General features: G+C 38.5%; 1 protein-coding gene across 2 annotated transcripts in view; it reads right to left on the minus strand.

The window, feature by feature from the left end:
- Positions 1 to 18260, minus strand: part of LOC121886920 (AT-rich interactive domain-containing protein 5B-like) — a 53138-nt gene extending 34878 nt beyond the window's left edge. Inside the window, exons 1-4 of one of the 2 annotated variants that reach the window (XM_042397331.1) lie at positions 17988 to 18260; positions 17756 to 17859; positions 17253 to 17507; positions 7768 to 7996 (exon numbers count right to left, since the gene is read on the minus strand). In XM_042397331.1, coding sequence (XP_042253265.1) covers positions 7768 to 7996; positions 17253 to 17507; positions 17756 to 17776 — 505 coding nt within the window. In that variant the 5' untranslated portion in view covers positions 17777 to 17859; positions 17988 to 18260. Of the gene's footprint in view, positions 1 to 7767; positions 7997 to 17252; positions 17508 to 17755 lie in introns of both variants that reach the window. The other variant, XM_042397330.1, reaches the window with a different exon arrangement.
- Positions 18261 to 18775: the final 515 nt, after the last annotated feature.

Consider the following 18775-nt stretch of genomic DNA (forward strand, 5'->3'; position numbering starts at 1 on the left):
AATGATTTATGAAATTTGATAAAGCAAGTGACAGACAGTAAGTACAGGTACACACATATATACAAGACCTCATTACATTAAATATAATCCATCTTTTCATAAAAATGAGATCAAGAATTGTAGCAGCCACAACCTTTAGGTACTGAAACAAACTTTTGTGAAACAAATAAAAAAGAAGACTAAATTATTTATTGCTTAAATATTTCCAAAGGCCAAACAATTGTTGCTTTATTGTGCAATAAAGAAACCTCCAGAGCAGGACCAAGTTGCATTAAATTGTACAAGCTCTTGGAAATGAATACACAAATAATTGCTTTTTCATTGCAGCCAGCAGCAACTGTTTGTCATCTTGTTCATCGGTTGGACCACAAACTTTTAAAAATGTGAGATAATGAGACAGAGCTACAGACTGTGTCACCTTGACACCCTTGGGGGCAGAAGAACCCCACATTAAGCTGACATGTTGTTATGGTGAACATGTTAGCAAACAACAGCCTATTTAAATCCACCAGACATGGTGCAACATTAACATTCATTTGGAGTCGTGTTTGTGTCCACTAAATGAATGTAAGTCCAATATTCACTCTCCTTTTTGCTCTGTTTTGGTCTGTTTTGGCTGTTTCTTAAGCTGCTGAATGCTCCACTATGTTTACCAGCTATTCGCTAACTTCATCTGTTGTTTGGTGCTGGGCAGGTACTTATTTTGTGGATGCCGGCTAGCCTGGTACACTAAGCTTTACTTGCCTGTCTTGTGTCAATCATTGGAGGCAAACAGTCATTATTGTGGTGAGTGGATTTAGTGTTAAATTGCTCTTTGGGTAATTTTATGGCCAGAAGTACAACAAAATCAAACTGCCATCAGTGTATTTGCAGTGAGTATGGAGCAGTAAAAATGTAAGCACAATTCAACGAATCAGAAAAAGAAACTGCATGCTATTATGCTGAATATAATTATACAAATTAGAGACAAACTAGATTTTCTGTCTTATAAAACCAGAGAAGTTAACAAAAATTCAACACAAAAGAGATGGCTGCAGGCACAATTTACTTATCCTTATTCCAGTAGTTTTAGTGCATTCATAACATAAAAACATAAAATGATTTCAGTGAGCTCCATACATGAAGTACACCAATTCTAAATTTAGGAAAAGAGAGCACTGGTATCAGAACGGTTCTCTGAATCAGCAAATACAGTATCAGGAGAGAAAAAAGTTTGATCAGTGCTTCCCTTAGTTTGAGGGATCCTTATCAAAAATGTTAAAGTTATGTGTTGAACCTCTGTAACGAGACAGCAGCTACCTCCTGATTCTGTATTTGTGCAGTGGTGTTGGACACACCACCCTCTTTAATTCCATGGGATAAAACAATCTTTCTTTGATTCAGAGTGAGCAGGTGAGTGAATTCCACAGAGACATGGGGCATTTCCTCACCCAAGACCCACACTGACCTCTTTGCCAAGTGAGGGTCGGACAGCATGACACTGACCAAAGTTAAACATTGTGACAAAATGGAGATTGAACAGACCTCCTGAGAGACCATTTCCGACCAATTCTGACCAACTAAATTATGGCCTGAACTAAAAGCATAAATGACCTTTGGGGTCATATGAACGAGACAACTCCACGCAAACATGGACAGAAAACCCCTTTTCTTATCTCCCCAGACCAGAGTTATAAAACTCTCACATTCCTGGAGGAAATTTCTTGAGTCTCACTGCAAATCTGAGCCAAATCTGAATTTGTGAGTATTAAATGTCTAATCATTACATAAATCAAGTAATGTTGTTTGACATAGAAATACATAAAGAATGGTGTAACTTTGATAACTATGCTATCATCTATTGAAGAGATATTAATTTGTGATTTTATTACATTTCATTACATGTGCCCTCTATTGATGACATTAGAACTTTATGTTGAATTTTTAAAACCCCACTCCAGTGTTACTACCTGTTTTAATGGTTTATGTTCTTTCTCAAACAGAGAATGGGGATGTAGTTAACAGTCGGACGTAATCCATTACCATGGCAACCAGATTGCCATCCTAGTGCACTGGCAGTGTGTTGGAATGGTAGTAATATTATAGCCTAACCTGTCCACTTACTGCAGCATTAGCTATATAGATTAGGTTACATGTCAGTAACAGAGATATGTGAAATCTAAAGGTGAAATCAGACAATGACCTCTTTTTTGATAAATCAGCTATCCTAAACAATGACATCTTGCTTTATTTTATAGTAAATGTCTGTAAATTTTCTCCTCATTGACCATTTCCCATTCTACTGGGGTGCAAAAGCATGTATTGCACCCTAAATTCAATATTTTGCACCCTCAGTTGAAATTTGAATAATAAATACCAAGTGAAGCGTGGTAGGTCTTATGCTCATGGACTGTGTGGGTGTCTCCATGCACGTCTGCTTTTTTGGTTCATGTATGTGCAGCAGCACAATGTGCAAAAGGGCTGAGTGAAGGTGAATACAGATCAGCGGGTGTGATATCGTTATTTCGTTATTCGTTATTTCGTTATATCACAAAGGCGAACACACCTGGAGATTTGATAACAATTTTAAAAGAGAAAAGTTTTTTGAAATATATGTCGGTCAGGCTGCCTGACATTACAGCTAGAAGTGATAAAGGAAATGTGAATAATTCAGTGTTGTGGGAATCCATCAAAGCAGTGCTTAGAGGCAGCATCATATCCTATGTAGCAGGTAGGAGAAAACAAAGAGAAAAGAGGTTAATGGAGTTGGATGAATCTCTGTGTCAGCTAGAACATTCATACAAAGTCTCAGCAGATCCCGACACATTGAATTCTATAGTCTCCCAAAGAGATGAGTACAGTACAATTCTATCTGCTCAGGTTCAAAAGCAGATGAACAGAATTAAGCAGATGCGATTTGAAATAGGAGACAAACCTCAGAAATTGTTGGCATGAAAGCTGAGACAGACACAAGCCCCTCCGACAATACTGAGAATAAAATCAGACACAGGCACTGTCTTTGCTGACCCTAAAGAAATAAATGCATGTTTTATGGAATTCTATTCAAAATTGTATAAGTTAAATGGTAATCACGACACTGATGCAACTAAGTCATATCTTTGCCTAATCTTAACAGAGAAGCAGACAAAGACATCTCTACTGAAGAGATAATGTAAGCAATGAAATAATTCCTGAATAATAAAGCACCTGGCCCTGACGGATTTACTATCTCCACTACTGTTGCAAATGTTTAAACAACTGCATTATATGGCCAACTGCCTCAAAAACTTTAGCCAGAAGTATACAATAACATCCCAGAATATCACCTGTCTCCATTAAAGGGCAAAAGCATCACTTGTCATCAATGCGGACAATGCTTTGTTTTATGAGTCTAACCCACAGGAGTTCTTACCCTCAATTATGGAGTTGTTTATCCACTTTGGCCCCTTCTCACAGTTTCAAATCAACTGGGATAAAAGCAAATTAATACCAGCGTGCTTGAACCAGAATATCTCCACACTGAACTCTGCGCTGTTTAAGATTACCAAGGACAGGTTTACTTTACAGGTAACCGTGACCAGAAAATCTGGTAGGCTATAGCTGTTACTTGAGGCGAAGTGGAAACTAAAAATAATCCAGTGGGATCTGGAAAACTCTTCCACTGTCACTGGTTGGGAGAGTAAACACTATTAAGATGGTGGCTCTCCCATGATTTGTATATCTCTTTCAGTCAATCCTGTCATTGTTAATTGTTTTATTGTTCATTGTTTTATTAGGACCCCCATTAGCTGCCAATTTAATGATCGCTAATCTTCCTGGGGGCCTTGCATGCATACCACAAAGCTATTTTAAGAAATTAGACTCTATTATAACCCCCTTTACCTGGCAGTATAAAGCACTACGTATAAGCAAGAAGCATCAGTGTAAAACTAAAAATGAGGGAGGCCTCGGTCTCCTAATTTTTAGATATTACTTCTGGGCTGCACATTAAAACACTCTGGCTTTCTGGAGAAGTAATTTCACTGAGGGCACAGAGGAGGACACCCCGGCTTTCCATAGAGTGAGCAGTCTGTCATGGAACCTCTCTCCCACCCCTTCTGAACAGCCGTGTTAAGACAAACAAATCTTTATATGGAGGGAACTTTCTCATATACAGCTCTTTGAAAATATGGAAACAGATTAAAACATATATGAAAGCCCGAAATATCTACACAGACAGCCCAATATATGACAACCACACCTTTGAACCATCCAGCATGGATTCCGTGTTTGGTCGGTGGAGATAGAAAGGAGTGGTGTGTTTGAAGGATCTGTTCCAGGGGGCACTTTATGTCCTTCAAGCAGTTAAGGAACAAATATGATCTCCCAGCCATCTCTACGGATCTGGAACTTTATAAAGTCTTGTATATCTACATTTGCAGACATAACACATGAATTAATGAATATACACCGATGCTCGGTAAATGCTAGACATAATCTGATGCAATTTTAAGTATTACATAGGTTGGACTACTCAAAAGTCAGAGTAAACAAGATGTCTACCAGTGTATCAGCATTGTGTAACAAAAGTAAGAATCACCCTGGCACCCTTACACCAATTCTGGACAGCCCCAACCTCCACTTATTCTTGACTTCTGCTTTTGATTTTTACTCAAAAACATTTGACAGGCAATAAGAGCCAGATCTCCTTGTGGCGTCTGTGTGTCTACGAGTGACACAGCTCTGACAGCAGTGACAAATGGCTTGTGTATTTGGGCACTGTATTGGCCAAAAACACTGGTTTTGTGATTATGGAAGTCTGATGCTGTGCCTTCACTTGAGATGTGGCTGAGAGAGCTGGGTAAGATCCTCCATCTGGAGAAGCTTAGATTCAAGATTGCAGGAAGGAGGAGAGTGTTTGATAAGGCATGGTGACCAGTGTTGAGACACTTAAAGGGTCTGAGGGAGGTTGAAGGTGTGGGATTAATGACTGACTACATTAATACTGTAACAGTGGTAGCTGTATACATCTTCATTTATTTGTTTTATACCCATTTTTTCTTCTTTTGCTACCTCGCCCATAGATGTGTGTAAAATCTGCCAAATGATTATTTATTATAATTGTACATTCAATGTATCCAATTGAGTAACCTGCAATTAAAAAATTCTTTTAAAAAAGACTGTAACACTGAAAGATATCTACTTGATTTGACTCATTTGGATGGCTGAAGCTTGATTTTGTCCCCCATCACTTCCATTGTAAGTGCATTATGAAGGGATCCTCTAAAGGTCAGTACGAATAGGAAGAATGATTATGGCAAGAAAACTCTATTTCAATGTTCATTTGGCCTCCTGACTGTTGTTTAAGACAGACTTAAAAGTTGTGACACACCAGGAATTGACGATTGACAGCAAAAGGTTACACAGTTAGATTTGAAAGAAAAAGGCTCTGCTGTTTAAGGGAGTTTTGAAAGAATCAAAGTCAACAATACTAAAAACTTTAACACATTAACAGGAGGTTGGGAAAGTGGAGGGAGCTGTGGCAGTAAACTGCGTTGGCATGAGTGAATCAGCTGAGTGAAAAGTGTAAAGTTGTGATGTCCACACTGTACACTTGCATGAAAATGACTTGATGTTACTAGCCTCATGGTTGTGAATGAACCAACCATTGTCAATCAAGAGATGATGCATACAGTGGAAATACTGAGGATAAGTAGTGCCTAAAAACTGTACTTATATGCAATACAGTAAAAATAAACACACAAAAATAACAAAGAAAACAGACATTATCTTAATCAAAGAGCACCATTTTCAAGGCATTTTTAAGGAGCTCTACACAATTGCATAACACAGGCACATTAAGAACAGCTTTTTTGTCAAGCTGCTGTAGATGACGAATTGTTTTACATGTTGAAACAAAACACCTGTCCGACACAAATGACTCCTATAATCCTGACTGACAGCACTTGTACTGGAGCAGTGCCAACCTGCACACTAACTAACGTCAACATGCATGAGGTAAGCACATCCAAAGACCAAACATCATACACACACACACACACACACACACCAGTATGTATCAGGCTGGCTTGTGCTTGATGGATAGATTACATCTTTCAGTACATTTTTTAACATTATCTTTCACTTTCTTTGTGACCATTTCTTATTTATATACACACAACATACAGTTTGTCTCTTGGTGCTGCTCTTACTGGCTTCCATCAGTGGGAAGAAAAATCTTCGCTTTCATTCTTTAAAAAAACATAATTTCCCTCAGGGCTACATGCTCTCCCCTGCTCCTGACTCAGTTCCACTTCATTTTATGGACACAAAATACTGTCCTCATCAGTAACAGACCGAATACATGATTTACTGTAATACAAGTTTAATTTGAACATTCCTTACAAAGCCATTGCACAAGTGCGTTTGGTATTTATATTCTTTTACTAAGTCAAGTGTCATCCTCCTTTGAACTGAGGAATGGTTTCAATCAGCATGTGTTTTTGTTCTCCGACATAAAGTTAACCACATCTCCAGCAGCAGACAGCTGGTCACAGTAGTATCTTTTATTACTACTAAGTGAAACTGAATATTCATAGTGAAGAACAACACACACGTCATGTGGAGTTGCCTTGACAGATGGCTGGTGTTTATCTAACACGCATTAACATTCTCGTAAAGCTGCGGTTTCATATATTTTGTGCCTGTGTGTTTGACTCCTTCCCTCTGCTGTCTAGGCATGGGGTCCAATAGCATTCCAATCCAGTATTGAATACACTTATCAAATCTGAATCCTTATTGAATCTTATGAGGGTTACCTTTCAATATTTTCAAGTAACTACAGGCTAAAATGACGCCTTTTGTTGGCTGAAAATATAGACACATGACAACTTTCAGTGGCAGCCTAATTAATGTTCATAAACTGAAAATGAGATGAGCAGCATAATATATGAAATGTTAATTAAATGTGTATACTACATTGAATTAACAGCTATAGCCCACCACTTCATCGGCTGCTTAACATCGCCTGTAGAGTAGCTGAGATGTGTCAATCCGAGGAGCAGATATGATGAAGTTGCAGCTTTTCTGAAGAGTTGATGTAAGTCAACACACCAGTGGTGTGTGTGATCTACATTGCAAACTATAGGTATGGGTGTTTTGATGAGCTGTCAACTACAGTCCCTTGAGAAAAGAATGGCTTGTGTCTCATAGAAAATGAGACTGTCACTGGGCCAAAAAAAAGCTTAAGTTAGCTCATTTTGGACAAGGTAACCAGGACAAGGTTGCTCTGTTAAATAGTCCGAAAATGAAGGGGATCATCTCATTTGTGGTTAGGGTTTGGGTTAGGATCAGACTCTTTAAATCTACAAAAATCATGCGGGTGCCATATTTTTCAAAGAAAACACAGACTTAAGCAGAAAGTCAATGAGTTTGCAGCGATGATAGAAACTAATCACTGAGAATTTTCTGTCCTCAGACTCCCACTGAGACTATTGATTGAGTTTCACAGCAGCGGTCTGATGTAACAGCTTACAGCACAAAGCCTCTATTATTGACGGTCCCACCTCATCTCTATGCAGGAATAGAATACCAATAAGCTTCCATTTAACTGTGCAAGGGCAACTGAATATTTTGGTCAGCCTATGGACGGAGGGTGAGACAACAAAGACTTATGCAACACACCCTTCCCTCTCCTAAAGTTCACCAGGAGTCTGGCAACACAATGATAGCACCTACAGTGGAAATAACATTGGAATAATTTTCTATGACAGACAGCTCTACAAAGAAGGATGAGACGTCAGTTCTTACCTAGTGCGGCTTTCTCCTTTAACACATCTTTGAAGTGAAGGCCACAGCTGAGAGTTGAGTCCTGGTAACGGAGGGAGGAGTCTTCCCTGCTTCTGTCTCTGTTAACGGTGCTGATCTTGAGGGGTAAAACCTTCATTCCTCTGTTCCAGGCGTGGGGGTCCCATACTGTCCATTTGACCAGGTCCTCCAATCGAACAATCACCTTCTCAGACACTGCAATGACCTCGTCCTGCAGCACAGACACACACACTTTACAGTGGTAGAAGATGATAGACATCACTTCTGTAATAGAACTCCCGACAATAGCCTGTTAATTCTGATTATTATGAATATGTGTCTTCATTTGCTTCAAGTATTTTATGGCTGGATCACAGTCATAAATGTGAAATAAATTAAAATGTGCCAGTGCATTTTCTCCACACTAGCTCAGTAGCTAATAGCTGACATTGAAAAACAGACAGCTTTCTTGCTTTTCAACAACAACAAAGTGGTGGTGATCGCCTTACGCCAGGTTCAGACAAATAGCTAGCAGGTAGCACAGTTGTCTTCAAGTGTCAGTCTGTGAAGCTTTAATGTTGAAATTAAATGGCTTTTTTTTGTTTACCTCAACATGCATATCTTCTCTAAACCACTTTTCCTGTGTTCTCCCTTGAGAAAAACATTAAAAACCAAAAAGGAGAAATTTATATTCTCTATATTTTTGGTTTCATGTTGGTGCCACCTCGTTTTGAATTAATTTTGATGGAATACTGTTAGTTCTTGAGACTTTATTTAAATTCAGCCAATCAAATCTTTGCATAAAGCAATAATGTGGCATTATATCATAAGAAGGGCAGATGGTCACTCTGAGCCTGATAACATCCTGCTACACAACACAAGAGCCACAGACTCTGAACAACAACCAACATTAGCTTTCCTGCTAAAGTCTCCTTATTATCTAACTTACAAAAATGAACATAAATCTTGTTCTGCAGCTTAGCTTGTTGAATGAGTCACCAAACAAACATTCAACAGGGGAAAGTGCACCGCTAACATCAGTTAGCAGGCTAGTTAGCTAAGTAGCTGCTCAGCTGCAGCATATTAAACAGCATGTAAATGTACCTGCAAATGTTACTTCAGACCCGTTACATGCATGCAACACACTGTCTGTCTATGACTTGTAGCTACAGTGCAAATTTGTTTTCTTTGTCTCTCTGAGCACCACCACTCAGCCTGCCAGCTGCTGTCAATCAAACACAGACACCTACGTGCCCCTCTAGCAGCTGAGACAAAAAGAAGCATTTCTGATATTTCCCCAAAGACCCTTTTTCTTCATTTTAATAATAAAGAAATATTAACAATATATTTGAAAACCATGTTGTCACTATTTTTGCTGCAAAAAGGGAAGCCTAAATGTGATTTTAATTAGACTAAAAGCAGCTAGTGCATAGTTGACAACAGTACAATAGTGAACAATTACAACAACACACACATATACACACACAGCATATGAAAGCTGCCTTTTCCTGCTCTCTCATCACTTTCACTTCAAGGATGCTGACAGACCAAATTACCAAATCAGCTTTAATTTTTAATGGAACATTCTTGATATTGAGTGACCTTGTTTGATTTGGTTTAGTCTGCCTGCCGGGCAAGATGCATCACTATCATTCAGGGCCTTGATCATTCTGAGTGCCTGGACTGCTTTACCAAATAAATACATGATTCATTATCAGAGCGAGACAACAAGGGAAAAAGCCTGGTTGGTATTTAGATAGTGACTGTGTGTTTGTGAACTTATACACACAGACAGTTACCATTAGTAGTCTCTAAGTAGAACTTAGTTAGTTCTGTGGGATATTTTTTTGTTACTTTGATTTATTACACATTTATTGTAGAATTATTCACTACTAAAGTCAGCAGTGTAGGGCATTTTGATTAAATTCTACACAAATATGTATTGCTTCTTCTTGGTCTTTGTTGTCTCTGTTGTCAATGCTGTTTGTGGTCATATATGCAAGTCTGCTTTTTGCTGCTGTCATGGCCAGGCCTGCTTTAAATGGAAGTGAATCACTGGGACTTCACCTGCTTCACCTCCTCTCCTCTCCTCTCTCTATTCAGCTCCAAAGTGAGCAGAGGTGAGCAGAGGTGACATCACCTGGGTGTTAAAACTGAGAAGCCTCCTGGGAACATGGACAGATGGCTCATAGTCACAGGACAGTTTAAATAGAAATAAAGTTAAAGTGCTCATTTTTTTTGTGAAGACAGCCAACACTAAAATGTTTCAGTGAGTCAACTATGACCCCATAAACACAGGGAAAGTACGATTACAATCAATCACAATTATGCACAAAAATAGCTTTAAGGTGATTTTAATTTGTCATTTACATTGTCTAGCCTGGTTCCAGGCGTCTGAGATATTGCCCACATCTCTGATTTGCTCAGTGATTCACACAGGTCTGGTGTTGTGCTCTTTGATTGTTGTTTCCTCCATTTGGAGATACTATTAACCTGTCAGGTGAACATCATTTTCCTACATAGTTAGCTAGCTGTCTGTCAGCACACTGCTGACAAATGCACATGTAGAATCTAGTTTGCTGAGTGCATTGATGTCCCTGCTGCAGTTACATCATCTTGCTACATGTGACTTCCTGTCAGTAGATACTCAGATTGGCCAAGTCCTCCAAAATAAACAACAGAATATATTGTTTGGAAGTGCCTTCCATATAAGTTTTCTGATCTCTGATCAGCCTTTTCTGTTTTCTTCAAAACCTACTTGGTTAATGTTGGGGAACCTTTGTTGGCTTGTTTCAAAGAGGAACTACTAACTTAAACTAAAACTATGGTTTATTACAACAAGCAGTACTTACCGCGGTTACTGCTGAGATCTCGAAACATGACAACAAACATGAGCATTTAGACAATTGTACACCCAAGGGTAGGCAAACTTATTTGGAGGAGAAAACAAAGGCAAACTCTAAAATTATCACCCAAACTGTCTGCTGTAAACATCCACCACAGTTTTACAGCCTCGCTTCCTGGATCAGCTTTGACCTACTGTACTTACTGTTCTTGTGCATGTACACAGTTTATCATGTGCAATGAGGGAAAATTAGCAACATTACAGGTGCACTCGGTTTCAGTTTTAGCTACTTTGGCAAAATTGTCAGCTCATTTACGACCTGTTTGATTGCCTGAACACAACTGTTGCCACGTTGAACCTATTTTTAGCTATGTCTCCAGTTCCAGAGATCTCAGCAATTAGTTTGTTGAATACAATATTATCATAACCAATAAAACCAATGGAGAGCAACAAACATAAAAGCCAAGTTGTAATTAACTGTAGTGTTTAGGGATATATTTAAATGAAACAACCCATCCATCATCCCTGACTTCCTCCCTACGAAGTTTTGTGGCTGTATAAAAACATCATGTTATTGTACCTCCACCTTTGTTTCTGAGAGACAACAGTCATAATTCATACGGCTGCCAGAGGTCTTTGTCAGTTAAACGTGTTTCTCGTTGGGCATTTGAAAAAATTACTGATGCTGTGGTTTTTCTTGGGAAGACAGTCTCTGTAAACAGGTCTTGTTAGTCAGCTACAAGGACACTTGATAATAAGATATTGTCAACTCCTGACCAAAAAAGCTACAGCGTCAGTTATTTGTTCAAACTCTTAATCTGATTACAATTTCCTGATGCAGTCATATGAACAATGACTGTCCCCTGTCAAAAACATGGGTGATTGTAACGTGATGTTGTTATTGTACTGCAAAACTTAAGTTTGTATCCTGTCTCCTTGCCACCGTCAATATTCTTTTAACCATGACCATAATCTTCCCCTGACTTTAACCAAGTACTTTTAGTTGTGTAAACCTAACCAAACATTAACCATCGAGGGGGAAGATCAGATAACAATCGTATGAGTTCATTTGGAAGGAAATGACAAACAACCTATTTTGTCATTTTGATATGAGAAGTTGTTTTTTTTTAACAAACTCCTTTCCAGATGCTTGAGATTTACAGTTAGAAAGGCAGTAGACTGTGGTAATACCAAATGTGTTAATACAAAGGCTGAACAAGATATCTCTAAATCAATAGCAAAACAGCCATGTTTCAGCATGCATGTGGACGATGAGGCAGAACCCCATGTGAAAATGTTGGGGATGTACCACTACAATGTACAAGAATAAGCTCACTTGGCAGTAACCAATCAAACCATCATGACTCAACAAATCTAACAGCACATTCACGGTCAGTGCAGCAGCAGAAATTAAACCAGCGACAGATCACAGATTTCATGCCAACATTTGTCTCAGGGTAGTTCTTTTTTTTGCCTTTGACCAACAGAAATCTGATCCTTTGATGTTACCAAAAGCCAAAAGTAATAAACAATGTAGAACAATGGGGAGTTTTTTTGTTGCAGTATGAGCTGATTCATGTAATTACAGTAACCAAGAACAGAACAAGATGACACACATTAGCTCATTACACAATATGTCCCAGAGTCAAGGTTTCCAAGAAATTCACAGTGTTGCTGGATGAGCATGTCTGTGTTTTGTTAAGCAAGCGACGACATGATACCAAGTCAGCACACATACCGTCTCATAACTCTATATCAGTGTTCTTGCACTGAAGAAATCATTGCCAATCTGCATGATTAAGACGGAATGCACTGATAGATTAGTGCAAAACAGGAAGCCTGTGTGCTTTATTATTAGATTTGATTATTATTCTTGATACATTGCCTTGGTTCTGAATACCGCAAAGAGGATCAACAAACACACAGAATGTCAGTTTACAGCCAGTGTCTATACACTCCATGGTCTGTGAAAAAACTGTTTTCCTTATAGTAACCATGTGTGATATTGTGAAAGATATTAACTAATGTTACATTGTTAGGGATTTATGTGTGTGCAGATAGAAAAACATGGGCCCTAGGATAGAGCCTTGTGGAATACCACAAGAAAGTAGGCTTTCTCAAAGCAATGAAAAACATAGTATTTGTCTGGTTAAAGCTGCACTAATCAACTAATCAACATTTTTCTATAAACAATGGATCAAATCATCAAATGTAATGTGAACAGGGTCACTCCTAGTACAGGGTTTCCGCCAGGGTTTTTGAACTAAAACGTGTTATACCAGTACCATAGCTCCTTAGAGGGATAGCTCAGTGCGTAGGTTGTGTGTGAAGCGAGTGTGCGATTGAGAAAGAGAGGGAAAGAGAGAGAGAGAGAGAGAGAAAGAGAGTGCGACGGTGAGTGATCTTTAAACCCACAGTGCAGAAGTTTTGTCTCCCCCTTCTGGCAGTGAATTAATTACATAAACACTGTCAATGTCATCGCTGCAGACCCCTGACGCATTTTACATGAGCCAGTCCCCAGTTGGGGCGCACTGAGGACAGTCCGCCCTGGTTGACAGTCTCAAATTCAGTCATTGCTCTCTGCAAAACTCTGATGTACTGTGAAATACAGAGAGATTTATCTGGCAGTGATAGGCTTAATCAGCATTGTGTGAACTACTTTGGCAAGGGCTTGGATGCAACGGAAGTTAATTTATATTTAAAAGTACCGCACTCAAGCTTTAAAGACAGGGACAACAGCTAACTAAGTTAACAATGTTTTCTGATGCTGTTAAAGATTTGTTTTTATCAGCACACATTTCCTTATTTTTTTAATTCAGTTGAAGAGCACAAGCATGCTTATTTTAAATCTTAAAGTCAAACTTTTAAAATAAATATGTGTGGCTTTTATGTAGTTCTTATTTAAAAAAATATAGTATTAGGTGTGGGACAAACTGTGATACACTCAGTGACCAGGAAAATAGAACCCTGGTACAATGTAATGCAACCCAAACAACCAGATGCAACCAGAACAGTCCTGCAATAAAACATATGTTCAATTTTTATTGAGCCTGTGTCAGAGAAGAGCTGACCAAACTCTGTGGTCACATTTGAGGCCATAGTTGGTAATGGCATTTTTATTTCCTCATTGCTATTTTCTCATGAACTACTCTGCTTACTTGAATGGCAAAGGAATCTGGCACATGTGTATCATGGTTGTCTATGACTGTGCATTCTGAGGAAGATTAACATACAGTGGGCATTATCAAAGCGGTGAAAATACATTATTTGATTGGTTAAAGTTCTGAACAGGCAAATGAGCTAAAACTCCACTATACAGATACAATACCCATGATTAGTGTTGCTACGTCAGAGCTATAAGGTAATCTGAAACATCCTCCAGCCTACACAGATTGGAATTGAAAACGTGATTTGAAAAATATTCTAATTTGAAGGAATTTTAATAACATTACATAATTAACAAGATGTGAAAGTGAAAGGTATAGTTGGAGACAATTGTTTCACTTGTTATAATGATAACTGTAGAGGGAAGATTTATTGATATGCTCTGTATGCTGGTGTTACACCATCTTCTGTTACCCAATTAGTATTTCCTCTTACCTTAACCTGACCTCAACCTTAAAATCAGGTCACAGAATCTGACCTAATCAAAATATGGCATTGGTACTGTCTATGCTCAACCAAAGAGGGTTTTGTCAAAGAAGACACACAGCTCAGTATGACTTTGGTGTTTGAAAAAATAGAAAGTGGAATAGATTTCTGATTCTATTTATGTAAAAACAAGATCAATTTGTGATTGTGCTTGGTACAAGCTTATCATGTTTCAAATGACCTCTGTGTAGACTGGAGTTGCAATGATTAGTCAATTAGTTTGATAATTTATTAATTATTTAAATAATTTTTCATGCAAAAACGACAAACAGTCATTCACTGTCATTATATTAAACTGAATATCTTTGGGTTTTGGACTGCTGGTCAGACAAAACAAAAAAATTGATGGCGCCAAATTGAGCTCAAGGAAATTGTGAAAGGCATTTTTCACAGTTTTCTGTTGGTTTATGGCCACACCATTTCTCAATTAAATCAGGAAAATAATGGGCAGAATAATCGCCCATAATGAAACTAATTGTTATTGCAACACAATTTAATTTGAAATATTGGTCAGAAAATCACAATTAGATCATTGTTCAGCCCTGAGAATAACATATATGTGTGCTGTCTGAAGGAAGAATATGAGACACAATATGTTTCAAAATGACACATTTCTTTGAAGCATGGCTGTGACCAGTCATAGGTTTTCAGGTCACAGACGTGGTAACTACAAAAAACTAACTGAATCCAGATCTTTAAGGTAGTTTCAGTTTTACACCTGCACCCTCCCTCGCCTTGTAAGGCAGTGCTGCAGCCCAAAACCATCACACTTTGCATTACAGCCAATGCATTTTAAATACAAAATTACCTTGCTGAGTACTCCATAATATTGCCTTTATATTAATATTAATAGCACAGAGAGCCTTGTTCAGTCACTGACTCTGTGAAATGAATCTGGCCACTGCAGCACTGTGACACAGTAACCTTCAGAAATGCCAGTGGCTCCCTTTAAGGCACAACCATTATTAATCAGTTGATAAAGATTGAGAGCAGAGAAACACTAGCACATTTCTAATTGGCTACAGACTTGCATGCTGCACGGCAAAACACAGTATATCCCTTTAACAAATAACATAGTCAAATACTGATCTTCAAATGTGATTGTGTAAGTTAATCCTCTAATAAAGAATGGTGTGACCTTTGAGTGTCAGTCTCTTGATGTTGGTGTTATTTTTTTCATGAGTTCAGTACAATGACACTTGCATGCAATGATATCTTGAAACAAGAGAAAGTAATTTGGTGGTGTGCTATTATCTCACTTTTGTTTGGCAGAGCACTTATTCCATTTGAAAGCAGATGACTAAACGTGTCAGCTCATATTCTGTCTTAACCTCAAAACACATTTCCAAGCTCTAACCTGCCTACTTCACCTGTCACTTTGTGTTTCCTGCACTCCCTCAACCCAAACACAAAAACACACAGCCCCATAGATATTCATCATGCATACCATACAGCCAAAAAATAAAGAGGGCGTCAGATTTATAGTTACGTGTAATTTCTTCACTCACTGAACTGTGCCAGTAAAACATGAACAGACACAATCAGCAAAATCAGTGTGGAAAAAAAAAGATATGTTTCATTTACCTCAACTGATATCAAAACTAAAATGATAAAATAATACCAAGAAATGACTGTATTGATTTTTAGTGTGTACTTAATGGGACCACACATGGAGGCCTGGTTCACATCAGTTTGTTGTGTAGTCACACTGGTTTAGATTAAATGGAAATATGCAGCTTATTTTATCAGCTTGTTGTGTCACAACACTTAGAAAGCGGAACAGATTGCTCCATGTGATATGAATCACAAAATCTCTAATATGTGAGTCAGTTTCCCCTCAAAGCAGTTTGGCAAAAACCACAGTCTACACAACACTTTTCAACAAGCTTCAAGGCCTTTTTATCAAAACAAGAAGGACTTTTAATTCTCCACCAGAGTTACATACTGTAGCTGGCAGTATAGAGAAGGCTTTGAAACAACATTTTGTTTGATACAATTCACAGAAAATAGAGTTCAACTGTTAAGTTAACAAGGAAAATGTGACATTTTCTCATTTCTTCACGTTTTTGGAACATTTTACACTAGGTTGGTGGGTAGCTATAATTTTTTAGGTAGGTGGGGTTCTGCTGAGATGATTTGGACTCTCAATATGTAAAAGAATCCTGACTATGCTCTACTTAGCTTAAAGAAGCATTAACTAAATAAATGTCCTGCAATCATTTTTCTTTTCAATTGTTAATTCTTAAATCTCTCTTTGGCAACAGAACATGAATGTTGGGAGCAGAAGATGACTCAAAGAGACCCACCTACTCACTTTCAAATGTTAGAATGTGTCACAAACAACTTGCACAATATTTTATATACGGGCTATAAAAAAGACAAAACTTAGTTCAAATGTCTGACATAAAAGATGTGTTAGTAGTAGTAATATTAAGTTCATATACAGACAAAACACAGTTCAAAATTCTGATATTTCAGGACTTTGTATATTAGGATAATATACAATAAGTGGTCCAGACCAGTTCTCACATTTTAAGGCAATGTTTACCAGCTAAACTAAAAAGGGGCCCACGGAATACTTGTGTAGAACTTCACCCAAGATTAACTTCTTATGAATTTAGTCTTTCCTATATTTGGTATGTAGAATATAAATAGTTTCCGTAAGATGGGGTTGTTCACCATCTTCGGTGTTTCTGGTAAAAATGCGTCATAAAAGTAAATATTTCACTCAAATCAGCTCTGCCTGGTGGACTTAATGTGTGGCAGATTTAGAGGCTTTACTACTTCATAGACGTCTCATGGCAGTGTGTGTATATCTTCACAAAGGCAAAGTGAAATTGCAGTTTAAAACACTGGCTTTGCTTGCGGTGCCTTGATAAAATAGCTTCCAGCAAATGTCGACTAATGTTATTTAAAAGATCCTTATTGATCCAACAAGTTAAGAGACAGTCTTAACATAATATAGGAAAGAGAAAGTTGTGGGTTTAATCACCTCGCCGTGACTGGCACTCCGCCCCTGCGGGGTGTCCTCTGGTAGAAAATAAAGTTTGGAGCTGGACAGGAGTTGGAGTTTGGTCCTCTCCTCCCAGAGCAGCTGCAGTTCGGCGATGCAGAGCGGCTCTCCCGGCTGACAGCGCACCAAGAAGAAGTCTCCCAACGACAGAAGCCTCCGTTTACCGTCAAGGTTAAACCGAAAAGCCTTGTAGAATGTATATGGTCCGTGCAAACCGCAAGGTGAACCTACCCACTGCGGAAAAAACAGCCACACAGTGTTATTTTAGAAGGACTGAGAGCAAGATCAACACCAACGGTTCAAAAAGCATAACGCCTGATATAGTTTGTTCAGTCCCAATAAACTTTCACTTCATGAGCATCATCAGAAATTATTCAGGAATTTCCCCATAACGACAATGCACTATATACATACAACCCGCCTGTAAAGCCCAATGACCGGTCGTAATAAATTATTAAAAAGTCATGATAAAATGAGCCTACCGCCAGTGAATCGGGCTCCATCTCGTCTCTGCAAACTGATTAAACTTACAACATATTTCTCCAAACTTGTGGGCTTGAAGGGTTAGCACGGCGGTCCTGGAAGACTGCGTAATGAGAGCAGAGAGGAAACAGCCCGTCGTCAATATGAAGAGGAAACAGCTCTCACACACCGCCGCTAAAATGTACAAAAATGACGCCCAATATTTTCCCCTGCCGTTCCGTTTACACTGACTCATTTTATTTGAGGATTTTCAGCCGGTGAAATCATTTTAAAATGCCGAAAACGTCGCAGTGCGCCCCGCCACCCTCAGCTCCTTATATAATGTCAACCCTTAAAAATATAAAAAAGTAGTACGATCGCAGCATACCGTCATGCAGGAGGTGAAGTGACTTTTTCTACGAATATTGTAAGAGTTTAAATATTTTATTGTTAACAAGTTAGGGCTTAACTTCACCCTTTGTGTTATTATCACTCTATGGATTTGCTAGGACCTGTAGCGAGGACGTGTGTGTGTGTGTATGTGTGTGTGTGTGTGTGTGTATGTGTGTGTGTGTGTGTGTGTGAGAGAGAGAGAGAGAGAGAGAGAGAGAGAGAGAGAGAGAGAGAGAGAGAGAGAGAGAGAGAGAGAGAGAGAGAGAGAGACCTAGGTGCAGCAGGTAATAGAAACACCGGAAATTCGCGGTAGTTTTCAGAAATAAATTTCTAGTAATCATGTGTTGCTTGAGAATGGAAAACATGTAAACAAACAAACACAGAAATAAAGATCAACAGTACAGAAGGACAAACTGTCTGTCAATAAAGTTTGTACATTGCCTGTGTGATATGTGATGTGGGTGTTATGGGAAGTTGTGGTACACTGTTAACTTGAACTGAAATACAGAAGTAATCGTCATGCTTGCTCTACACCAGTCAGAAGTAGAGAAGTACATTTTTATAAACAAAACTACATTTTTCAGATGAAACACAACAGACTCAACAGAGAGCAGACGCTTTCAGTCCACCATAAAGGTACAAAGTGG

The sequence above is a fragment of the Thunnus maccoyii genome, chromosome 20, assembly GCF_910596095.1.
Source record: "Thunnus maccoyii chromosome 20, fThuMac1.1, whole genome shotgun sequence".
Lineage (NCBI taxonomy): Eukaryota > Metazoa > Chordata > Actinopteri > Scombriformes > Scombridae > Thunnus > Thunnus maccoyii.